General features: G+C 42.0%; 1 protein-coding gene across 1 annotated transcript in view; it reads right to left on the reverse strand.

Moving 5' to 3' along the window:
- Positions 1 to 10,603: 10,603 nt before the first annotated feature.
- The window catches only part of LOC140200931 (high affinity choline transporter 1-like), a 48,150-nt gene continuing 31,996 nt past the window's right edge, over positions 10,604 to 26,757 (reverse strand). The window contains exons 7-8 of the mRNA XM_072264578.1: positions 17,246 to 17,463; positions 10,604 to 11,134 (exon numbers count right to left, since the gene is read on the reverse strand). Of these exons, the coding sequence (XP_072120679.1) occupies positions 10,604 to 11,134; positions 17,246 to 17,463 (749 nt within the window). The remainder of the gene's footprint in view (positions 11,135 to 17,245; positions 17,464 to 26,757) is intronic.

The following is a 26,757-nucleotide window of genomic DNA, read 5'->3' on the forward strand; positions in this document are numbered from 1 at the left end:
AAACTTCATAGTGGCCAGAAACACTGATGAATTGCGATCAATGTACCCTCTCACTTGCTTTCATCCCGGACCACAATAACAAGGGTCGTCCCATTCCGACTTAGTTTTCTCTCGCAAGGGCTTAGTAGGAGGGGGAGGGGTAGTAACCACAGAGTTATTGCAAAACTTCCTATAGTACCCCACCATCCCCAAGAACCTTCTGAGGGCCCTCTTGTCTGTCGGGGTTGGGATGTCAGAGATAGCCTGCACTTTAGCTTGCAGCGCTGCCAGCTGCCCCTGTGTCACCACAATTCCCAGGTAAGTGACCTTCGTGTGGCCGAACTCATTTTTTTCAAGGTTTACTATCAAGCTGGCTTCAGACAGCATGTATTACATTGCCAATACACACCTCTGTGTTCGTCAGCCCTTTAGTCACTGAATTACTCATTCTATAGACATGTTGTTCGCTAGGCTGACCTAGTGCGGCAAGCACCACCCAACATCCCAGTTCTTTGCATCGCCTCGGGACAATCAAACACACGTGTGCGAATCGTTTAATTACTTCTCCTAAACAGTCGCTTTGTTTGGGGATTAAGGGAGAGACCTTATCAGCAGAGTTGGCCAAAACAATAGCCTTCTCCCATCTGGTCGATACCATACTCATCTTTTCAAAATGTTTTTTTTCTCTTATCAGGGGGACCCTAGCTTCATTGATTTCCGCGCTAACACCGACTAGGTTTGTTAGCATATCAAAAGCCTGTGACCGTCTCAGTTCGCGTCGGTCATAATCAATAACATCCTTCCTCCTGGGCAGCCGGTAAACTTCTTTCATGATTCCACCAACTGTTTCCTCCAGCACCGCAAAATGTCCACCGGGGGGTACCTTGTGGGCCAGGTTAAAAATCTCATCCCCATAACTCTTTTGCACCACCCCCCATTCCTCATCTGCAGGTACGGTACTTGGTTTCCCTTTCTTCCTTAGCTCTTCCTCCTCCACCAAAACCATCAGCCCCTCGTCTCGCTCCTGCGCCTGCACAAATTCCTTCCTGGCTAATGCTAAGTCTGTCTCAGCTCCCTCACTACCTCTTGTTTCACTACACTCCTTCTTTTCACTTTCTACCCACTTCTCGTACAAGGCTGGCAGAAACGTCTCAGCTAAATTTACTACCGCGGTCCCGTGATGAACTTGTGAGTCCATGGGCGGGGCCTCAATGTTGGCAGGCTGACCTGTCAATCTCACTGCTTCGAACACGATTCCCCCGGCGAGGTCATTACCGAGCAAGACTTCCACGCCTTTCATCGGTAATTCGGATCTCACCCCGATCATGACTAGTCCAGAGACCAGGTTGCTTTGTAAGTGTACCTGGTGCAAAGGGACTGTCTCTGTCTCTTCTCCAATACCTTTGACCTTGACCTCCCCAGTCTGGGTCTCTGAGCTAAATTCTAATACACTCTTCAGTATTAGTGACTGACACGCTCCCGTGTCTCTCCAGATCTGCACTGGAACTGGTTTTAACCCCTCCTTCACTGACACCAATCTGGCCGAGATAAACCTCTCGCGCCCTTCCTGAACTTTGGCAGACCTGTCCTGTCCTAGCGGTTCGTTTACCAGCTCGATACAGCCAGTCAAAATCGCCGTATTTCCTTTTCCCATCTCCTTCTTTGGGGCAAAGCACCTGGACACAAAGTGTCCGACTTTCCCGCAATTATAACAGACGACCCCAGGAGACTTCCTACCAGACTGCTCCCGGTCTACCTTATCCTTCTCACTAGTCCCCGGCTTACTTTCTGACTTTTCCGGCAGACTCTCCCCACCGTCCTGACTACCCTTCTGGTAGCCTTTACTCGGGGCAAACTTCATTTTATGCGTCAACGCATACTCATCCACTAACTTAGCAGTTGCGGCTAACGTGGCTTCCTCTTTCTTATCTAGGTAGGGTCTCATACCCTCAGGGACACAACCTTTAAACTGCTCAATCAGGATCAGCTGTAGCAGTCTGTCAAAATCCCCCTCTACCCCCTTCGAGGCGCACCAACGCTCACAATATGTCTGCATCTCACGGGCAAACTCTAAATACATGCGGTCCCACTGCTTCCTCGCATTCCGGAACCTCTGCTGGTATGCCTCCAGGACCAACTCATAAATCCTGAGGATGGCCTCTTTCACCACCTTATACCTCTGGGCATCTTCCGTGGACAAAGCTGAGTAAGCTTGTTGGGCTTTCCCTTTCAGTACACTCTGAAGCAAAACAGCCCACTTATCCCTCAGCCAGTCCTGACTTATAGCCACTTTTTCGAAATGGAGCAAGTACCGATCCACGTCGGTATCGTCAAATGGGGGAACCAGCCTAACCTCCTGGGTTGCCCAGAACCCTCCACCTTGGTTCGGCACGGGCCCCTGCTCGGCCCTTATCTTTAACTTCTCCAGCTCAAATTCCCTTTCCCTCTGCCTCTGTCTCTCCTCTTGCTCCCATTGCCTCTCTTTCTCTTCTCTCTCCAACTGTCTCTCTCTCTCTCTTGCCTTTCTAACTCTCTCTCCTTCTCTTCTCGCTCCAACTGCCATACCCGGAACTCGTGCTCGAGTCTCAGTTTTTCAAGCTGCACCTTGTACTGCGTCTCCACCAGGTTTTTCAATAGACACCACCTCCAGCTCACCTTGGGGAAACACACCTTTAGATACATAGTGCTCTACGATATCTCTGTGTATCTCCTCCCTCCTCATTGTTGACTTCCCCTTAGCAAGATTCAACCGTTTGGCCACAGCAACCAATTCCGATTTCCTGGCATCCTCTAATGCCTCCATGATCGGCGCCTTTATAATTTCCTCAGCCTCCATTTCTGCTGTTTGTCTTTTCTTTCTTTTGGGAATTTTGACCCAATCAATTTACTCCGTCCCAAATTTAGCGTTCAAAATCGCGGACGAGAACCCCACTTATGTTACGTACCCCGTAACTGGGTTGCCAAACCAGCAGAAATGGATCACTCAGTTGGAGTCTGGATTACTAGAACTAAGAAAGTTTTATTAAAGAAACAAGCAACACAGTACTCTAATCAAAAGGATAATGAATGCAACAGTTCAGCAATGATAAACATACATGTACACAGAATTCAGATAACAGGATCAATCAAGCTCTATCGTTGTCTAGGGGTAAATGACCAGTTTCAAAGTGACACAAAGTTCAGTTCAATTTAGTTCAGTTCAGTTCGCAGCAATCGCTGCCGTGGGAGATGGACAGTGTGGGGGAAGGAGAGAGAGAGCAAAAACGAATGAATATTCAAGGCCTCCACACAGACCTTCGCAGTCAGCTTTCGGGCGAGTCCTTTGTGATGTCATCTGAGGTCACCGACCATGACCCCTCCGTTTCCAGATACGATCGTTTCTCTGCGGTGAACCCAGCACCCAGGCAAGGGTGGACACACACCAGGTTCCCGCCGATCGTGCCTTTCCACCCTGAGCAACAATGGCTTGATCCCGCGATCAGCCGTCCAAAAGCTTCCCAGCGACTTGTGAGAGGTGCACCGCTTCCAGGGTCTCGTTACCTCGGGTGTTGTGTGTGTGTCCTGCCTTAGCGAACCTGTCTCTTTTTATCCCCCTGCTGGGGTATCGCCTGTCCATCACTTCAAACAGTTCAGGGTTCAAAGGGGGAGCCGCTCTTGACAGCTCTCTTCCTGCTTCATTGTTTTACTTATCTCTCTCTCTCCTGAAGACAGGTGGCAGACCAACTGCTGATTCCACTGGTGCCAGCCCAGGACAGCTACATCTTTATCTATGTGTATTCTTGTCACAATGGTTTGTATTCTGCATGGAGGTCGGTGACCAGTAGTGTTCCACAGGGATCTGTTCTGAGACCCCTCCTCTTTGTGATTTTTATAAATAACCTAAATGAAATGAGGAGATAGAAGGGCGGTGGTAAGTTTGCTGATGACACAAAAGTTGAAGGTGTTGTGGAGAGTCTGGAGGGTTGTCAGATGTTATAGCTGGACATCGATAGGATGCAGAACTATGCTCAGAAGTGGCAGATGGAATTCAACCCAGGTAAGTGTGAAGTGGTTCATTTTGGTAAGTCAAATTTGAAGTCAGAATATAATGTTAATGTTATGACTCTTGGCAGTGTGGAGGATCATCGCGATCTTGGGGTCCGTGCCCATAGGAAAACTCAAAGCTGCTGTGAAGGCGTATGGTGCGTTGGCATTCATAAACCATGGTACAGTGATAGAGTTCAAGTGCAGTGAGGTGATGTTGCAGCTTTATAAGACCTTGGTCAGACCTCGCTTGGAGTACTGTGTTCAGTTCTGGTCACCTCACTACAGGAAGGATGTGGATACTATAGAGAGTGCAGAAGAGATATACAAGGATGTTGCCTGGATTGGGGAGCATGCCTTATGAGAATAGGTTGAGTGAACTCAGCCTTTTCTCCTTGAAACAACGAAGGATGAGAGATGACCTGACAGAGGTGTATAAGATGATGAGAGACATTGATCATGTGGATAGCCAGAGACCTTTTCCCAGGGCTGAAATGGCTAACATGAGGGGACATAGTTTTAAGGTGCTTGGAAGTAGGTACAGGAGGATGTCAGAGGTAAGTTTTTCACACAGAGTGGTGGGTGTGTGGAATACACTGCCGGCAATGGTGGTGGAGGTGGATACGATAGGGTCTTTTAAGAGACTCCTAGATAGGTGCATGGAACTTAGACAAATAGAGGGCTATGTGGTAGGGAAATTCTAGGCAATTTCTAGAGTAGGTTATATTTGTTATAGTTCTATGTTCTGTGTTCCACTGTTTAGGAAAAGCTCTAAAAATAAATCAGGAAATTATAGGTCAGTGAGTCTGTCATTAGTAGTGGGAAAGTTATTGGAAGGTATTCTAAGGGACCGGATATATGAGTATTTGGATAGACATAGACTGGTTAGGGATAGCCAGCATGGCTTCGTGCATGGTAGGTCATGTCTAGCCAATCTTATAGTGTTTTTCGAGGAAGTTATCAAGGAAGTTGATCAAGGCAAGGCATTTGACAAGGTCCCGCATGGGAAGCTGGTCAAGAGGTTCAATTACTCGGTATTCAAGATGAAGTAGTAAACTGGATTAGACACTGGCTTCGTGGGAGAGGCCAGAGACTGGTAGTAGATGCCTTTCTGACTGGAGGCCTGTGACTAGTGGAGTGCCACAGGGATCTACGCTGGGTCCATTGTTTTTTGTCATCTATTTAAACGATTTGGATGGAAATGTGGTTAATTGTATCAGCAAATTTGCAGATCACACCAAGAATGGGGGTGTAGTGGACAGCGAGGAATACTATAAGTTTGCAGCAGGATCTAGACCAGATGGGAAAATAGGCTGAAAAATGGCAAATGGAAGTTAGTACAGACAAGTGCGAAGTGTTGCAGTTTGGTAGGACAACCAGGGTAGCTCTTACACAGTGAGCGGTAGGTCACTGAGGTGTGTGGGAGAAGAAAGGGATCTGGGAGTATGGATACATGATTCATCAAAAGTAGCAGCACAGGTAGAATGGGTCATAAAGAAAGTTCTTGTCACATTGGCCTTCAGAAATCAAAGTATTCAGTACAGGAGATGGGATGTTATGTTGAATTTGTACAAGACATTGGTGAGGCCTAATTTGGAGTATCGGGTGCAGTTTTGGTCATTTACAGGAAATATGTAAATGAGGTTGAAAGTGTGCAGAAAAAATTAACAAGGATGTCAGCAGGACCGGAGGACCCGATTTATAAGAAAATATTGTATAGGTTAGACTGAGGGGAACATGAGGAGAAACTTCTTCATTCAGAGTGTCATTAGAGTGTGGAATGTGCTGCCAGAGCTAGTGGTGCATCTGAGCTCAACTTCAATGTTTATGAGAAGTTCCGATAGGTACATGCATAGTAGGGGTATGGAAGGCTACGGTCCGGGTACAGGTTGATGGGTCGAGGCAGTTTAAATGGTTTGGCATGGGCTAGATGGGCTGAAGGGCCTGGTTCTGTGCTGTACTTTTCAATGACCATATGATGGCGCCATAGCAACAAACTCTCACTCAATGTCAGTAAAATTAAAGAGCTGACTACAAGAAGAAGCTGGAGGGCTGGACGTCCATGACCAAATCCTCATTAGGGAATCAGAGGTGGATAGTGTCAGTAACTTTAAATTCCTTGCTGTTATCATATCAGAGGATTTAAACTGGGACAACATGTGAGTGTCATCATAAAGAAGTTTGTGTAGATTTGGCACGTCATTTAAAACTTTGATAAACTTCTATAGATGCACAGTGGAGACTATCCTGATGAGTTGCATCAAAACCTGGTATGGAAATATCAATTCCCAGAATCTGAAAAGTCTTCAAAAGGTGGTGAATACAGCCCAGTCCATCGCAGACAGAGCCATTCCCACCATTGAGCACATTTACGAGGAACTTTGCCACAGGAAAGCAGAGCCCATCATCAAGTTCCCCCACCATCTGGGCAAAGCTCTCTTCTTGCTACTACCATTGGACAGGAGGCACAGGAGTCTTTGGTCCCACACCACTAGAGTAAGGAACAGTTATTACCCTACAACTATCAGACTCCTGAACCAGTGTGGATAAGTTCACTCACTTCGACTCTGAACTGATTACTCAACTGGCTTTCAAGGACTCTATAACTCATGTTCTCAGTATTATTTATTTCCTTATACTTTATTTGCACAGTTTATCTTCATTTGAAAATAGGCTGTTTGTCTTTCTTTGTCTACAGATTTTTTCATAAATTCTATTGTACTTCTTTATTTTCCTGTACAGTAAATGCATGCAAGAAAATGCTTCACAAGGTAGTATATGGTGACATATGCATACTTTGATAATAAATGTACTTAGAGCCTTGAACTTTGATTACTGAGCTGTCCACGAACACATGAACATTATTTCATTGTCAACAAAACCAAAGAACACTCAGGGATTTCAGGAAACAACATTACTAATAAAACATCTAATATACATAAGCTCTCAATTTAGTTTACTGCATGAATGTATTTATTTAAATTGCTAAATCCTTTTTCAAAATGCACATCTATTTTAATAAGCTCTCCTCTTTCTAGCAATGGATCCTGGGTTAAATTTCGACATCAAGGAGCAAAACTTTCATTACCTAATCAGTTTCGATGACATGGCCAAAAAGGAACACAAAATAACATAAACGCAACGCAAAGCACAGGAGTTGCTAAGTTTAATTAAAACTCTTAAACAGCATAGTGATTGACATACTGAATTGCAGTTTGGCAAAATGTTGATTAGTAAGAATTCAAGCAGATCAAAAGACCTGAGCATAAAGTCTCAGTGAATTGGTTAAATACAGATAAGACCAAATACATTTTGGCTCTTGAAACCTTTGAATGAAAACCTTGGGTGGAATCCAGCGCCAAAACAAAGCTTTCGATTTGCCATGCTCAGACTGGTGTGTGATTATCAGTCATCTGTTGTACTCACTCCCTGAACATTCAGTGACCTTTGTTTCACAGGGTGATGGAGTTGAATATAAATCAAGGAAAGATAAGTTTGTACTGTGGGGGAAAATATTATTGCTGAAATAGAATTATAGGGTTAACAGACTGAATGATGGAAAGGGGGGAGGGAAGGAGAAAGGAGGAAAGGTTTACCAAAGAAAGGAGAGATTAAATGTTAAAAGGGATAATCTGTAAAACAAAATGATGATATTGGGAGCATGTTTAAAAGAAAAGTAAAGGTCTAAAAGCAGAAGCCTTTTAGAAGAACAAAATCAACGGCAGAAGTTCTGTTGAGTAAAATGAAGGCAATAGTTATGATATGAAATAATTGAACTCAACCTTAAGTTTAGAAGATTGGAGTGTCAAATCAAAACTACATTGAGCTGCATTGGATCATTTTGGGAGGAGAGAGAAACCAGAGGGGGATATGGACTGTGTACGAATTGACTGGATCATGCTATCATCTTGGATGAATGTTCTCCATAAAACGGTTAATCAATCTGTATTCAGTACACTCACTGGAAGGAGACATCATAGTGAGCAGGAAGCGCAGCTGATGGGAAAGAAGGCAATGCACAATAATAATAAATATTTGTTGCGTTGGCCATTGGGAAGGGAGATGACAAAAGTCTAAGTGTGGGATCTCTAGAGACTATGTGGAAGGGACAAGTCTCATCTGTTTTTCCTGCAAGGACTCCACTTTCTCTGCATTCATTACACCTGTTATGATCGTCTACGTTTGTGTTCTTGTGTGCATTCTATTTGCTTCGTTTGAGAATTCTCCTCCACTTCAGTTGACAGCACTGTCATCTATCATTTACAGCGATGTCAGGAATTAGCTTTTGTACTTTCATTTTGTTGAAACTTTGTAATTTTTCCTAGCTGAGTTTAATTGTTCCATGCAAAATTAATTGTGATGCATCCTATGGATTATTCCTTAACATTAGATCAAATGAAACTGGTAATTGAATATTGATGTAATTTGTCTAACAGAGTCTGTCAAATAAATGTTAACTTAGATTGTTCTTTACAATCTTTCAAGGTCTAGGATTTAGAGCTAAAACACCCACCATTCCTGGTCCCCACGCATGTTGCTTGACCCATGTGATTCTTACTGCAGATTGCTTGTTGTCCCAATATTTAATCTTTCATCGTAATTTCCTTCTGTATCCGTTGATTTTTTTATGTTGCAGGCGTGAAGGTAGTTTTGACTGGGAAGCTCAGCCAATGCTCTTTCTAATGACAAGATGTTCCCAGTTATTGTCACAGAGATGGCAGTGAGTGCTCAGGTGCACTACTGGGCTATGAATATCAGTCAGTCAAAAGACTTCAAAGACACTGTTTATTACTAAAATTAATCCATACATCCTTCCAATCTCTCTTTGAAGAGGGGATTAAAATGAAAAACTGTACATTCTTTTGAAATACGTTCATTTTCCAAGAAGTCAATGGTTCAATTTAATATCAGAGAATTAAATTGAACAGTATACAACCTGAAATCCTTACTTTTTGAATTCTTATAGGCATCTATTAGTCTCGTGAGACCATGGATTTGCACCTTGGAAAGTTTCCAGGGTGCAGGCCTGGGCAAGGTTGTATGGAAGACCGGCAGTTGCCCGTGCTGCAAGTCTCCCCTTTCCACGACACCAGTGTTGTCCAAGGGAAGAGCACTAGGGCCGATACACCTTGGTACCGGTGTCGTCGCAGAGCAATGTGTAGTTAAGTGCCTTGCTCAAGGACACAACACGCTGCCTCAGCCAAGGCTCAAACTGGTGACCTTCAGATCACTAGACGAACACCTTAACCACTTGGCCACGCACCAACACAATTCTTTGAATTAGAAATTCAATACTAAATTGGATCTAATTAATGCTTTGTAGTTAATAAACTTAGATATAAATAATATGAACATTCTCTGATTCTTAATATAAGAACTCCAGGATCACTACTCACATAAAATTAACTCTGTAATTGCCATGAGTTAGTCATTTCTTACTGTGTGTGTGTGTGAGACAAACGCCAAGCTGTTAATTTGCAATAGAAATCCTGTATACAGTTGAAGCTTGGTCTTGTATTCTCACAGAATGCACAAACCTGGGGTCAGCTATAGATGCTTTATGGCTGCAAGTTGCAGTCAACCACACTGGGGTATATTGTTTAATAATGGTTTTTAAGATGCAGCATGGAGAGAATGTACTCACTGGGCGTCGCAGGCTTTACCAACATTTAAAAGCTTTTCAGCCAGCTCTCATTGACTCATTTGGCTCTTACAAAAGAAAATCCTCTTTGCCAAACAATGCAAGTCCATCCTCCCTCAGAATGCACGACGAGGATGCCAGCTGGCGACATTTCATGTCTGGTGAACACTTGTTGATTCTCTTGCGTGAAACACAAAAATGGAGATTTCTATTGGGAGACCCTCTGGTTAGAGAGGAGGAAGGGTGCTGTCAGAAGTAGAAAGAAAGAAAGGCAGCGGAAAGAGTACTTACAGGAAAAGATTGATAAATGGCATCAATAGCATCTTCGCACTGAGCTCATTAAGTGAAAGTCCTGGTAATTTTGACGGATGATAGCATGAAACAGGCAGTCATGTATCTATGTTCCAGTAGAGCCAGTAAATCTCACTACTGCTGACCCTCCAAAACCTCAGGACTGAGTTTTTATGCACATAGATACCAATCAGCCTTACTCATGAATATTGTGAAATGATGTATTGGACAATATGAAGTTAATCTCTTCTCAGTATTATTTAGACTGAGTTTTCTGACCAATTACTCTGGTGCTTGTAATGTGGGTGATGGTAATGAAGGCAAGCCAGGGTAAGAGATATACACTCAAAGTTCTGATGAGGAAGGAGAGTAGCAAGTGGAGAAAGACCCTGATGGTCACTCCGTAATTATCATGAAAATCATCACAACTTGATAAATTTTGGTTGCAGTTACTATGCAGGCTTAAAAAATGGGGCTGAATTCCCTGAGATGACTCCTGTTTCTGTAGCACAGAAGAGTATTTATATGTTCACAAGCAATGGGGATTTTCATAATACTTCAGATGCTATTATGGTGGCAGTACAGGTGAAGCGGAAAGTGCACCCCAGCACCTCTGTTGAATATTAATTAGAGTGTTAATAAACACCAATGACATAATAATTATTGTTATTACACATTTTTCTGGTCAGCCTCAGGTTCATCAATTCTGCAATCTTTTAAAGTAATTTGTTCATCTTGTGCTGTGGGCACCTCTCTTACTTTTTCAGTAATTTTGAAAACATCAAATCTTACAGGCAGAATCCTTCTCTTAAATACAAATGATGCCAGATATGAGAACATCACAGTGGAAAGTAAGGACAGCAGCAGTGTGAAAGTTTTAAATGGAAAATGTTGTTCAAATGTGCTATTATTAAAGGAAATGCCTGGATATTGAATTATTGGCGGGATCTGAAGGAAAGGTTCACCAGCTAGTAGTCTCAAAGTTAATCCAATCAAATATCCTGCAGCCGATCCATAGATATTTGTGCTGGGGATGAAGAGGACACAAACAAGTTGTGGAAACAGTATGGCATACACGAATTCTGAACTCAGGAACCACAGGCCATAAACAGAATTTGTTAGAATTGCTAGTACGGTAGCTAAAGCTCCAAACAAGACCACTGTAGTCCTCATAATCCATATCACTTCCTTCTCAGCAGCCTGCAGATAATGTAAATACAACAGATTAATAATATAGTAGAACTTGCTATAATTAATGGGCTATGGTACTCATAGGTACACCATTCTACTAAAACACAAGTTATGCTTTGAATCTCTAGCAATCCACTTTGGAGATGGAGATGGGGGAGAGATTATTGCTTGGTCACTGATGCAACACACACAATCAACCAATGGACGCTGGTTGTAAGCTATCCCATTGACATCAATGGAATTGAATAGGCAGGAGGTAAGCATGATTGACAGCCACTGCTCTCACATGTATTTAGTGCTAGAGAATAAAGCAACCTTCCGCCAATATCAGTGTGTTGTGGTTATCAGAACCATTGATAGGAATAAATACAAAACCAGGGAAAGGGGCGTAGAGATGATGCAGTTTAATCAGTCATGATTTTTATATTCCTATGTGTGGCATATCGTATTTGCCATTAACCCAGCATACATTTCACATGACATGAGAACATTTCAAATGCTGGAAATCCAAATCAACACACTGTGCCATTCCTAAATAAAATTCCTGCATATTGAATTTTTGGTGGGATTTGAAGGAAAGATTCATTAGCTAATAGTCTCATGGCTAATCCAAATAAATATCCTGCAGCCAATGTACACTATTCTGAATGAATTGAGTAGTATTTTGAAACAAATAAAACAACCAATGAGAAGCAAGTGCTGGCGTTGCTGAGTGTAAGAGGTGGAAGAGCATACAGTTTGTTTAGATGTTTAACTGTTCCCACCAAAAGAGCCAAAATGAACTTTGTTGATATCATGAATGTAACACAGGAACATTTAGAACCAAAACCATTGTTGATTGTAGAATGCTTTGGGTTTCATCAATGGAATGAAAAGGAAGGGGAGTCCAATTCAGTTTACGTGGCAGAAGTGAGGAAACTATCCGACCATTGTCAGTTCAGTGATGGGCTTAACGACGCACTTAGAGATTGTTTATTTTGTGGAATCTTACAAGAAAGCATTCAAAAATAGCTCGTAACTGAAGCACAGCTCACATTTAAAAGAGCAGTTGATATCACTGCATCGATGGAAACAGCAGCCAGAGACGCAATTGAGTTGAAGTCAGGAATGAAAGTGAGCGTGAACAAAACAGAACTCTAAACAGAAACCTGCCTGGCTGAATGAATTGCGTTGCTGTTGTGACAGGGGTTCATGTACACCAGATCAATGCAGATTTAACGGCGAAACTTGCAGAAAATGCAACAAAGTAGGACACCTTCAAAGAGCATGTCAGCCAGACAAAAATAAATGGAGTGCACAGGGAAGGGAAAAAGATAAAAAAAAAGTGGTTGCAGTTTTGAAAAGAGCACTAATCTGCATGCTGTTGATAAAAAAATAAATCAACAATGCAGAGAGTGAGCAGGACTGAGTAGTCTTACGATTTCAAGTGTGAAAACTAACAATTGACAAGCAATATGGTTTATACCAGAAGTAAATGGCAAATTAATTAAAATAGAATTGGACACTGGCTTGGCTGTTTCAGTCATTCCGCAAAATGAGTTTGAACGGCATTTCAAAGATGAACTGAGACTGCAGATATCCAACTAAGAACTTATACTGGAGAAAAGATAATTCCCATGGGAATGACATTTTGTAACAGTGAAATACAACAACGGATAAGCCACATTGGGCTTGTATGTGGTAAAAACAGGAGGGCCAGCATTGTGGAGCCATGATTGGCTGAGACAGCTACACTTGATTGGAGATCCATTCACTATTTGCTTGCAACATCCCCTGCAAAGAGGCCAACTGAAAGCAAATTAAGAAATGTATTGGATGATGCCACAACAGTGTTCAAGGATAGCAGTGGAAAACACAAACATATCAAAGGTAAAATGGTGTTAAATGAAAATGCCACACCCAGGCTTTTCAAAGCCCATCCTGTTCCTTATATCACTAGTGATAAAGTAGCCAGTGAGCTAGACCGCGTGGAAGCCGAAGGAATTCTTTCCAAGGTTGAGTGAAGCCCATAGGCAACACCAGTGATTCCAGTGGGCTAGAAGGATGGATCTGACGGGATCTGTGCTGATTTTAACGTTACCAATGCTGTACTGAAAATAGATCAATAACCTCTACCCAGGGTAGAGGATATCTTTGCAAACCTTTCTGGAGGGAAACACTTCAGCAAAGTGGATTTAACTGAGACCTACCTACAGATGGAGATGGAAGAAGAGTCCAAAGTGTTTCTCACTATAAACACTCACAAAGGGCTTTATCACTATAATAGGCTTATATTTGGAGTAGCATCTGCACCAGTACTCTGACAGAAAGCTATGAAACAGGTGTTACAGGTTGCCCAGGTACTCAGTTTTACCTGGGTGACATAATTATTACTTGTGAGGATAACAAGGAACAACCTCAAAATCTCAAGATAGTGTTAAAAAGATTAGAAGATTATGGGATCAGAGCATGACACAACAAGTGTGAACAATTTAAACCAAGCATCCCTAACTATGGTCAAACCAAGCATCACTAACTATGGTCAAATCACTGATGCCCTAGTATTACTCAAGTGTGCCTAGAAAACTCAAATAGCGGTGGATGCCCCAAAGCCAAAAGACATGGCACAGTTGCAGTCCTTTTTAGGATTTGTCAATTAGTATAATTGTTCCTGTCCAACCTGGCTACTGTGCTCCACCCTTTGAAGTCATTTTGATAGTTCGGGAAGAAATGGTAATGGGCCAAGCGATGTGAGGTAGCTTTTCAAAAGGGTAAAGTAAATGGTGACATTAGACGCTATTCACACATTATGATCCACATTGTCCAGTGAAGCTTGCCTGTGACATCTTCCCAAAGTGAAACCAGGAAAGAACCCACACGGTCTCAGGTCTACATGGCAACCTAAAGTGGCTGGAATGTGCAGCAGAAATTCCAGTTCCCCCATTTTTACCAGCACTGGGATGAATTTGCTCTTGACGAGGATTGACTTATGTGGGGATTGAGAGTTGTACCATCCAAGCTGAGGGCTAAAGTGTTGGAGGAGCTATGTGCCTGTCATCTAGGCGTGGTCGGCTCAAAGCTTTGTCAGGTGGCCTGGGATAGATCAGCGGATCAAGTAGCTTGCCGTGCACTGTTCAGTATGCCAGTACTTGAAGATATCAAGAGCAGTGTTCCTCCATCCCCGGGGATGGCATGCATTTCCCTGACAGAGAATTCATGTGGATTCATGGGCTCAAATTTCTCAGGAGTAGTGGATGCAGCTACCAAGTGGCCAGGAATGTTCCCAATAACCTCCACTACAGCTTTGCACACTGGTGATGTTTTGATAAGCCTCTTTGCAAGGTCTGGTGTTCCAGAACCGTTAGTCAGTGACAATGAACCACAGTTTGTCGCAGAACAGTGTCAGTCATTCCTGAAAATAAATGGAATATGACATATTACATCTGCACTGTACCACCCAGCTAAAAATGGCTTGGTGGAAAGTTTTGTCCAGAGTTTAAAGAACACACTGTGAGCATCATCAGAAGAACACACTACACTGATTCTGAATCAGTAGTTTGCCAATTTCCTCTTTGTATATCGTCGCGCAACACATTCCACAACCAACACCTCACCAGCTCTGCTGTTCCTGGGTCATCCTTTCCACTCATGCTTGGATCTCCTCAAACCCAATCTCAGAAGGAGTATGCAGGACAAGCAGCTGAGACACATTGAGGAGCTTGACTACAGAGATGACCAAAAATGAATACTTCAAAAGATTAAGGACAGAAGCAGACAGACCACTCTCCTACACAGTGGAGATTGTGTCTGATGCCATCTGGAGATGACACATTGATTGGTTGAGGAGAGCAGAGTCAATTGTTAGAAAAGAAAGATGGCCAGAGCTGTCAGAATAACTTCCTGCAATCCTGAAGTCAACTCTTACAACCACTATGGAGGAGAGCCCAGAACCTGAGATTGTTTCAAAGCCACAAGTCTCACTTTGCCAAGCAGAGTGACCCCCCCCCCCCACCCCACACCACCTTGTCAGGGAAGATTTTATCCCACAAGGATAAGAAAACCTTCACAGCGATAAAGTCCTTAGGCATGAATTGCAGAATTTAATATTTACTATGCTGTCTATATATAGTAGTTGTATTATATGGTATACTGTGTATATGACTCGAGAGCAATACATTACATATTTGAGTTGAGATGCATTCTATATTAAGTTAGAGTTTATAGCTAAGTGGGGGGTGTGTAGTGTATTTAACATTTCTGTAATATTTGAGTAATATTGTAAATATATTGTTTGATTAAACATTCTTTGTTGTTTCCATAGTTCATTGCAGGTTATATGTAAAAGTATGTGAATGGCATACGTTATCACACCATTCATCATTCGTGAGCACCTCACTAAGAAAAAGGAAAAGAAATTAACTAGACAAAGCATATCCCAGCTCCTGTGTATTTCTTTCAATTAGCTTCTGGATTTGATTTAGATTGCACGATTCATAGTTGGTGGTAATGGAGACTGGGTAAGGATCATGAGCTTTGTGGAAAGGATAAGGGTCACTACAGTAAAACTCTGTTAATCCAGCACACTCATGACTTTAGTGGTGCCAGATTAGCAGGATTTCTGGAATTTTAGATGTTATTTGTATTTATGTTCCAACACAATTCACTTCTTTTTAAGAGGCTATGAGCAGAATAATATGTTTGTATTTTCCAATTAACAGTTCTGTCTCGAGTAAATAAAGATGCAAAAAAAATCCAGTTAAGATCTCCCCCCACCTCTTATATGACTACTGTTATCTTCTTTTAGCCATCCTGATTTCTTTGGGTGGATGGGGTGGATATGTCTCTACCAAAGGAGGTGTAAGGCGCACCTTCCCTCTGTTAGCCTGCATGTCACCCTTGGGCAAGGTGTAGTGCCTTTTAGCCCCTCCCCCCAACCCCCCAGTCAGGGTCACAAAGCCATGGGAGGAGGCTGGATGTACAGCTGGTGCCAGTTATGTGACCACTAACACCAGGAAGACAATCTCTGAAGAGTATTGATAATGACTGGGACCACCTGTTTTGTGAAGACACTGTTCAGAAGAAGGCAATGGCAAACAAATTCTGTAGAAAAAATTGCCAAGAGCAATCGTGGTCAGGGATAAGACCATGATTGCCCACGTCAATATGTCACGGCACATGATGATGATGATGATGATGATGATGATTTCCTCCTTAAGTCGTCTCCTGCATTTCCTATAGTCTTCAAGTAGCTCATTTATTCCTACTTGCCTACACCTGCTATGCACCTCTTTCTTCTTCTTAACCAGGGCTTCAATATCTCTCAAACACCAAGGTTCTCCAAACCTGTCTTCATTGCCTTTTATTCTGACAGGAACACACAATCATGTAATTTCAAAATTTCACGTTTGAAAGCTTCCCACTTAACAAGCACACCTGCTAGAAAACAATCTGTCCCAATCAACAACTGCCACATCCTTTCTGATACATTTCTCCAATTTAGAATCTCAACCCAAGGACCAGACCTATCCTTCTTCCTCCTTATCTTGAAACTAATGGCATTATGATCACTAGACCCAGTGTTTCCCTACACATACTTCTGTCAACTGCCCTGCCTTGTTCCCTAATAGGAGGAACAAGTATCACATTCTCTCTAGTTGGGTTCTTTATACAGTATATTGATTAAAGAAACTTATCCTGAACACATTTAATAAACTCTATCCCATCCAGCCCTTTTACAGCATGGGAGTCCCAGTAAATATATGGAAAGTTATAATCACCTACTATAACCAACTTATGAATCTTGCAACTTTCTGCAATCTCTTTACACATTTGTTCCTCTAAATTCCACTGACTACTGGGTGGTCTATAATGGAATCCCCCTAATATCATCGCTTTATTATTCCTCAGTTCTACACATAAAGTCTCGGCAGATGTGCTCTCCAGTCTGTCCTGTCTCAGCAATACTGTGACAATTTCCCCTGATAAGTAATGCCAGCCCTCCCACTTTATCAGGTCAAAAGCAATAGGACCCTGGAACATTGAGCTGCCAGTGCTTCCCCTCCTGCAACCTCGTCCTACAATGTCACAATTCCATGTGCTGATCCATGCTCTAAGCTCATCCACAGTCCCCACAGTGCTCACCTTTTTCCTGATAATAGTCTTGTAGATATTGTGTGCAAACATAGAGCTTGCTGATAAAAGTGATGAATCTGCAGATGACATAACTGCTGCTGAAACGGCACCAATTCCCAACATAGCGACATAGGCAGGGCAAAGATATTGGAGGACAATCGGCAATATCATGCTTGATTCTTGTCTCTCATTTGGAGTGGGTAAACCGTAGCTTGTTTGATTCCAATCTGAAAAAAGTACAATAAATTTTAGCACAGCTTTAATCAATATTTATTTAATAGGAGATTGTAATGCCTAAAATCATGAACATACCTTAAGTTATAGTGGGTAGAAAATAGATCCTTAAACAGACTTTTCACCTCATAAATTCCTCAGCTCTGCCCATGCAAAATGAGCAAGCTTTGAGTACTTCTGAACAGGAACAGAATATGTCTTAGGCCTCTGTCACATACTTACAGAACTTCCTCGTGTTCATGACTAAATAATAAATTATTGATCAGATAGCTAGTCCTATTAATGAAGGAGGTGGCATATTTACATTTAAAGAGTTCCATGGCGGTGTGGACAGCCAGTGCCTTTTTCCTAGAGTAGCAATGGCTAATACAAGAGGGCATAATCTTTAAGTGACCAGAGAAACGTTTGGGAGGGTGGGTGGGTGGGGGGTTTGCTGACAAATGTAGGTTTTTTACATAGAGGGTGACAAAGTGCATGGAACACACGGCTGGGGTGGTGCTAGAAGTAAGGACACTTAACAGCCTTTAGATAGATTAGGACATGGATGAAAGAAAAATTGAGGGCTATGCGGAAGTAAGGGTTAGATTGACTTTGGAGTAGGTTAAAAGGGCGCAGAACGTTGTTCTGTGTTCTAAGTTCTAAGGGCTTTTCTGAGCATTGGATTTGCCAGATGCTGATACCTACATAACTGAAGACCAGAGATTTCCACGGTGTTGAGGTTTATTAGCAACATTAAATTGGTTGTCCTTCCTATGATATAGATAATCTGACTGAAAAGAAAAGATCTGAAGTATTTTCTTTATCCGCTGTTTTCCCCATTCCTCAATTTTAACCTGTTTATTCTTTATACCGCTCTCTATTTTTTCCACTCTTTTTCAACAACATCATCTCTCCTTCTAAGAAGCCTGTTCACAGCCCACGTTTGTCTGAAACCCAGTGGCCTCTTCTGCCTCATGTTGTCCTCAGTGCGTCATGAAGCATGTTGGGAGCCATGAAATCAAACAAGGTTAGCTCATTATCAATGCTTAGTGGCTGAGCCACTGGATTATAACTGTTATGTCAGAATAATGTATTTTTGATTGGGCCCTAGTGAGTTTCAACGAAGTGTGGAAACAAAAGCAGTTGAGATTAAAAGAGGCTGGGAACTAGGGCAATGGTGAGTTGAAAGGGAGTGCAGGAACCTGGGTCCTGGTGAGTTTGAAGAGAGTGTGATATAATGAGTTAGAAATGTCCTTTCATCCTGGGTTCCAGGTTTGATTCCAGTCCAAAATGATTTGAAGTTAAGAAAGTAGGAATTCTTCAGCAAGTTCCATAAAACCATAAACCCTGGGCTTCAAGTTAGACAACAACATAGATTTGGAACAACATTAGTTAATGACCAAACTTAAGAAGGCCCAAATGACATTATTCTGCCACTTTACTAAATGAGCCAATAATTCTAATAAAATAGCAGAGAGATGACCAAGTGCGCAAATTAATTATATGATCAAATTATCCATAGTATTTTTGAGCTTCAAATTCTAGGTCACAGAATGAGATTATAGAACAAGGTAAGTGCTGGTGACAGAAGTGGAGGAAGAGCAAATTAATAACTATACGGTGGTAAGTTTATTGTAACTCTTAAAATAGTCATCCATAAAAAACACAATCTAGGGTTCATATTTATTCTATTAAATTTTTGAACAGCTCACCAATATTCTGAATAAATGAGTTTGCTTTACATTGAAAAACAAGGTGTGCACTGGAGTTTCAATTATTATATTTAAAGAATCTATGAATTTCTGGCATTTTCCAAAAAACTAGAAATGCAACTGCAGTCTTTGTGCTTTTTGACCACTCAGTTTCAGCTGCTGTCTAATCATCTACAACACTCCTAGCAGCATTAGCATATACATAGCAATATATTAGCATAGATGATCAGTCAACAAACTTGAAGAGAAAAGTAATAAAGAAATTATTTTCAGCTTGGTGGGATGTTACATGTGAAATTCCAGAGGATTAGTCCTGGGCTTTCAACTATTCTCAAGTTATATTAATGACTTTAGTATAAAGCAACATCCTTGTGAATTTTCTCTGTACTTTTTAATCTTATTTTCATCTTTCCTGTAGCTAGGTGACCAAAATTGCCCACAATACTTCAAATTAGGCCTCACCAACGTCTTATACAACTTCAACATAACATCCCATCTCCTGTACTCAGTATATTGATTTATGAAGGGTCTGCAGTGGCCAGTGCGCTCATGTTTGCTGTTGTGTGCTGGGGCAGCAGGCTGAGGGTAGCAGACACCAATAGAATCAACAATCTCATTCGTAAGGCCAGTGATGTTGTGGGGATGGAACTGGACTCTCTGATAGTGGTGTCTGAAAAGAGGATGCTGTCCCAAGTTGCTTACTATCTTGGACAATGTCTCCCATTCACTACATAATGTACTGGTTGGGCACAGGAGTACATTCAGCCAGAGACTCATTCCACCGAGATGCAACACAGAGCGTCATAGGAAGTCATTCTGCCTGTGGCCATCAAACTTTACAACTCCTCCCTTGGAGGGTCAGACATCCTGAGCCAATAGGCTGGTCCTGCACTTATTTCCTGGCATAATTTACATATTACTATTTAACTATTTATGGTTTTATTACTATTTAATTATTTATGGTGCAACTGTAATGAAAACCAGTTTCCCCCGGGATCAATAAAGTATGACTATGACTATGACTATGAACCAAAAGCTTTCTTTAAGACTAGATCTACCTGTGATGACACTTTTAACAAATTATGGATCTGTATTCCCAGATCCCTTTGTTCAACTGCACGCCCCAGTGCCCTACTGCTCACCTTGTAAGATCTACCCTGGTTGGTAGAACACCAAGTACAACATCTCGCATTTGTCTGCATTAAATTCCATCTGCCATTTTTCAGCCCATTGTTTTCAGCTGGTCCGGATCCCTCTGCAAGCCATGATAACTTTCCCCACTGTCTACTACGCCCACAATCTTGGTGTCATCCGCAAATTTGCTGATCCAGTTGACCACATAATCATCCAGATAGTTGATATAGGTGACAAACAACAACGGACCCAGCACTGATCCCTGCGGCACGTCACTAGTCACAGGCCTCCAATCAGAGAGGCAACCATCTACTACCAGTCTCTGGCCTCTCTTATAAGGCCAATGTCTAATCCGATTTACTCCTTTATCTTGAATGCCAAGCGACTGAAACCTCTTGGCCAACCTCCCATGTAGGACTTGTCAAATGCCTTGCTAATGTCCACGTAGACAACATCCAGTGCCTTGCCTTCACCTACTTTCCTGGTAACATCCTCAAAAAAACTATAAGGTTGGTTAAACATGATTGACCACACATGAAGCTATGCTGACTATCCCTAATCAGTCCATGTCTACCCAAATACCCATATACTGGTCCCTCAGAATACCTTCCAATAACTTACCCACAACTGATGTCAGACTCACAGGCCTATAATTTCCTGGTTTCTGTTTAGATCCTTTCTTAAAAAGCAGGATGATATTGGCTATCCTCCAATCCTTTGATACCACTCCTGTCTTTAAGGATGATTTAAATATCTCTGCTAGAGTACTGGAAATTTCAGCATTTGTCTCCTGTAGGGTCTGAGGGAATACCTTATCAGACCCTGTGGATTTATCCATCCTGATTTGCCTCAGAATAGTAAACACCTCCTCCTCTGTAATCTGCACAGGGTCCATAAAGTTGATGCCGCTTTGCCTCATTTCTATAGACTCTGTGCTAATCTCCTCAGTGAATACAGATGCAAAAAAAGATGATCTAAGTTCTCCTTCATCTCCACACATGGATTACCACTCTGATCATCCAGGGGACCAATTTCGTCCCTTGCAGTCCTTTTGCTCTTAACATAGCTGGTTTAGGTGACTTATCTACTTTCAGACCTTTCAGCTTCCCAAGCACCTTCTCCCTAGTAATAGCAACTGCACCCTCATCTGCCTCTGACACTCTTGAACTTATGGCACAGTGCAAGTGTCATCCATAGTGAAGACTGACGCAAAATAATTATTCAGTTCATCTGCCTTCTCCATGCCCCCCATTACTACCTCTCCAGCGTCATTTTCCAGTGGTGTGATATCTACTCTCATCTCTCTTTTACTCTTTATGTATCTGAAAAAAACATTTGGCATCCTGATTGATATTGTCTAGCTTACATTCATATTTCATCTTTTCCCTCCTATTAGCTTTTTAGTTGTCTCCTGTAGGTTTTTAAAAGCTTCCCAATCCTCTACCTTCCCACTATTTTTTGATCTATTACATGCCCTCTGTTATGCTTTTATGTTGGCTTTGACTTCCCTTGTCAGCCACGGTTGTGTCATCCTGCTGTTGGATTGCTCTTTATTTTCTGATCCTTGGGGTTCTTCCGGGAGTCAGGAATGCCAAGCACTCCTAATTCCAAGATCTTAGTTTATTTAGAGTATGAACAAATAATAAGCAAACTAGATAAAGAGCCGAGAAATGATATTGAGAGGCGGATGAGAAGACAAGGGAATAAAAAAGCATAAGATAGAGCCTCTGAAAAATCCATCACTTTTATAGGTAAGATTAGAAATACCTTAGATATGAATAAACTAGCTAATAGGACACATAATTAAAGCAGTTACATCATGTGGGCAATGTGCTAACACTTAGCCAATGAAAAATGAGAAAGGGAAATCATTAGTTTAGTTGCTATACCACTTTCTGCCAGTGAGTGGGGATGAACCACCACACACTATGAAAAATACATGAGTTTGTTAAAAAGTACCAATCTTTATAAAAAGTATTATTAATAACACTGTGGTTTCCAACACTGCCTTTAGAATAATTCTTCTTTGGGATGTATCTATGCTTTGTCATCCAAATTGGCTCACAGAAACTCCAGCCATTGCTGCTTTGCTATCATCCCTTCTAGTGTTCCCTTCCAATCAACTTTGGCCAGTTCTTCTCTTATGCCTCTGTAATTCCCTTTACTCCACTGTTATACTCATTTCAGCTTCTTCCTCTAAAATTGCAGGGTGAATTCTATCATATTATGATCACTAAGTGTTACCTTAAGCTCCCTAATCAATTCCAGTTCATCAGACAACACTCAATTCAGAATAGCTGTTCCCCTAGCAGGCTCCACCACAAGCTGCTCTTAAAAACCATCTCATAAGCATTCTACAAATTCTCTCTCTTGGGATCCAAAATCAGCACCAACCTGATTTTCCCCAATCTACCTACATATTGAAATCCCCCATGACTATTGTAACATTGCCCTTTGTACATACATTTTCTATCCCCTGTTGTAATTTGTATCCCAAATCCTGACTACCATCGGAGGCCTCTATGGAATCTCCACCAGGGTCATTTTACCCTTGAAGTTCCTTAACTCTACCCACAGGGATTCTACATCTTCTGATCCCAAATCACCTCCTTCTAAGGATTTGATTTCAATTTTTACCAACCATGTCACCCCCTTTGCCTACCTGCCTGTCCTTTCAGTACAATGGATGTTAAGCTCCCAACTATAATCTTCTTTCAGCCACAACTCAGTGATTCTCACGACATACCTGCCAATCTTTAACTGCGCTACAAGACCATCTATCTTATTTTGTATACTGCATGCATTCAAATATAAAACCTTCAGTCCTGTATTTGTCACCCTTTGTGATTTTGCCCGTTACACTGCAATTTTGTCCTATCATCCTTCCTGACAGTCCCACTACTGTATACCAACTGCTCCATTGTCAGCCCTATCACTCAGTTTCCCATTCTCTGGCCAAATTAGTTTATAGATCTAACTTCATAGCTTTGCAACCATATTCAGATCCTAGTGCTCTCACGAAGTCTCATGACACTGGAGCAGTGCAACGATATGCTTCAAACTAATATACCTATTGCTACTCTTCTGTGGTTCTTCAAACAAATATAGTTTTTCAATTGCAGCTAGTTTTCAAACAGGAAGACATGAGAACAGCATGGTCTTCTGTTGCTTGACAACTAGTAGTGCAATTGTAATCTCTTCTTTTTGTAACATTTAATGGCGTTTGGCAGGCCAACATAATGTGCATTGAGCCACCTACTGAGTTGGAGTGTGAAGCAAAGAGACAGGAAGTATACCCACTAAATCCAACCCCCCCAAAAGAAAACTTAAATAATATCAAAAGGTCTAATACTCTTCAGAAAGTCAAATGCACATTATGGTGGCAATGATATCCTAACTAACTTTCCACGTTAAACTGTGTCTGTCCCAAAGATCTCAATTTAACAATTAGATGTTTCCTTTGCACCTCATAGGAATTGCATTCAAACAATATATGCTGCACTGTTTCTTGACAAGTGCACTCCCTACGAATGCTTGTATCGTGCATTTTAATTCTGAACAAAGAATTATTCAACCTTAAATGTCCATTATGTAAATGTGTAGGTCTAACTTCTCTCCTTCTATACCCATCTCTCACTTGGATTCCCACCAGCCTCTGAATTTTATATAAATGCCATCCTTTCTTTCCTCTATCCCAACTTTGTTCTCACAGTGATTGAATAGAGGCTTAAACTACGTTTTCATCGCCCCCCCCCCCCCATGCAAAGGCACCAATACATTTATCCTTAATTTTAACTGATTGCTTGGCTAAAATATCTGCAACATTGTTTTTTTCAGCTCCATCATAGGCAGGGACTCAGGTGAAACTATTACACAAGCCTAGACCCTGCAGCCTTGTTGTCCAACTCAAGAAGAACGTCTGGCCTGCAACTTGGAATACCATTTTTAATAGATGTCAAAACTAAGAATAAATCAGAGCACAGAAGTACATTATCAGGTCACATCTTTAACCCATTCCAAGGATCTCCCGATGGCTACCCATTTCAACTGTACTTCCCATTCCCATTCTGACATGTCCATCCATGGCCTCCTCTACTGCCATGATGAGGCCACACAAGTTGGAGGAGCAACACCTTATATTCCGTCTGGACAGCCTCCAACCTGATGGTATGAACATCGATTTCCCAAACTTCTGGTAACTTCCTCCCCCCTCACCATTTCCCTATCTCTCATGTTATCTCTTTACCTGCCCATCACTTCTCTCTGGTGGTTTGCCCCTTTCCCTTTCTTCCATGGTCTTCTACCCACTCCTATCAGAATCCCCCTCCTCCAGCCCTTTATCTCCTTCACAATCAATCTCTCTCTTTCTCCTCCAGTTTCACCTATCACCTACCACCTTGCATTCTCTCTTCCCCTCCCCGTACCCTTTTGCTCGAACTTCTCATCTTTTTTTTCCAGGCCTGCTGAAGGCTCTCTGCCTGAAATGTCAGCTGCACTCTTCTCCATGGATGCTGCCTGACCTGCTGAGCTCCTCCAGCATTTTGTGTGCATTGATGTAAAGTTTCTTCACCCATTCCTGCCAGTAATGCCAAAATTGGAGATGATTTAATAGCACCACAATATAATCTCAATGCTTGAGCCTGACCTTTATCTAGGGGGCTTTAAGACAGCTGGTGAGGCTGACCTACATTCATAATCAAAGATAGATCTGATTAAAGCAATACACATTTGTTTAAGTAACCTCCTACTTGCACCCCAATCACACCCAGCTAAGACCCTGAGCACATTAAGGACTTTTTTATATTTCTCTAGAATTTTACTTATATGTGCCTTCCGTGTTAGCCTTGAGAATTAATTGTTACCTCAAAAGTAGTTCCAACTACTTAGCGGACTTTCACCTCACTGGCTATTGACTCTGCCAAAGTGATTGCATTAATTGTGACATTACCTTGTTCTAGTTTACAATTTTTGGAAAAAAATAATTTTTTGCAGCATTTGTCTGTTGTAAGTCCTGGAATCATTTGGAAGAGCCCATTTATCATTGCTAACTTAATAACAGCATGCTGTAAAGGAGGCAGACAACAATGGCTTCACGTGACCTTATAATGTGTTATTTTAGATTGGCCTCACGCAGCTCGACTCACTGCCCTCCTCTTTAAATGACCGATTGGAAGTTTTGGAGAGTGAATGGAATCAGCAGCCAGTTATATTAAAATGACTTTACTTAGTTTACAGTTGCACAAGTGGAACAACTGTACTGAAACAAGTAATTTGATTGAAAGGGAAACTTACTGAAACAAAATCTATTCACCACTCAAGTCCTTTAGTGTTTGTGCTTTACCATATGTTTGAAAGCTACGCTGTAGTACTACACCGTGTCCATAAGATATGAAAGCAGAAATAGGCTATTCGGCCCATCAGATCTGGTCTAACATTGAATCGTAGCTGATTTTTATTTCCAACTGCATTTTCCTGCTTTCTCCCCCTAATCTTTAACCCTTTTACCAATCAAGAACCTCTTTGTCTCTTCCTTCAGTGCCAATTATTCAGTCTCCACAGCCCTCCGTGACAAAAATTCCACAAATTCATCATGCTCTGTCTGAAGAAATTCCTTCTTATCTGGTCATGCCTTTGTTTTGAGGCTGTGCCCTTGACTTTCATATGATGAAAGACTGGATCAACTAGGCTTATACTCATTGGAATTTAGAAGATTGAGGGGGGATCTGATTGAAACGTATAAAATCCTAAAGGGATTGGACAGGCTAGATGTAGGAAGATTGTTCCTGATGTTGGGGAAGTCCAGAACGAGGGCTCACAGTTTGAGGATAAAGGGGAAGCCTTTTAGGACCGAGATTAGGAAAAACTTCTTCACACAGAGAGTGGTGAATCTGTGGAATTCTCTGCCACAGGAAACAGTTGAGGCCAGTTCATTGGCTGTATTTAAGAGGGAGTTAGATATGGCCCTTGTGGCTAAAGGGAGCAGGGGGTATGGAGGGAAGGCTGGTACAAGGTTCTGAGTTGGATGATCAGCCATGATCATACTGAATGGCGGTGCAGGCTCAAAGGGCCGAATGGCCTACTCCCGCACCTATTTTCTATGTTTCTATGATTCTAGATTCTCCTACTAATGGAACCATCTTCTTCACATCAACTCTATCCAGGTTCTTTCGCATCTGGTGGGTTTCAATGAGATTCCCCCCCCACCCCCACTTCCCACTCAATGTTATGAATTCCATCGAGTGCAGGCCTAGAGATGGGCTGGCAGCCTGCCAGAAGCCAAACCGCGTCTGCTGCCTGGTGCTAGTAGTCTGGCTGTCTTGGCTCTGGTACAAGTGTCTTTCAAGGATGCTGCAGTGAGCTGGTCTACTTGAGGGCTGCCTCCAGACTTCATGGTCCTAATTAGTGTGCTCGTAGTCTGGCAAAGCAGATTGGCGAGGACAGTCTCGGAGAGCCAGCAAATGC

The sequence above is a fragment of the Mobula birostris genome, chromosome 7, assembly GCF_030028105.1.
Source record: "Mobula birostris isolate sMobBir1 chromosome 7, sMobBir1.hap1, whole genome shotgun sequence".
In the NCBI taxonomy this organism is placed as follows: domain Eukaryota; kingdom Metazoa; phylum Chordata; class Chondrichthyes; order Myliobatiformes; family Myliobatidae; genus Mobula; species Mobula birostris.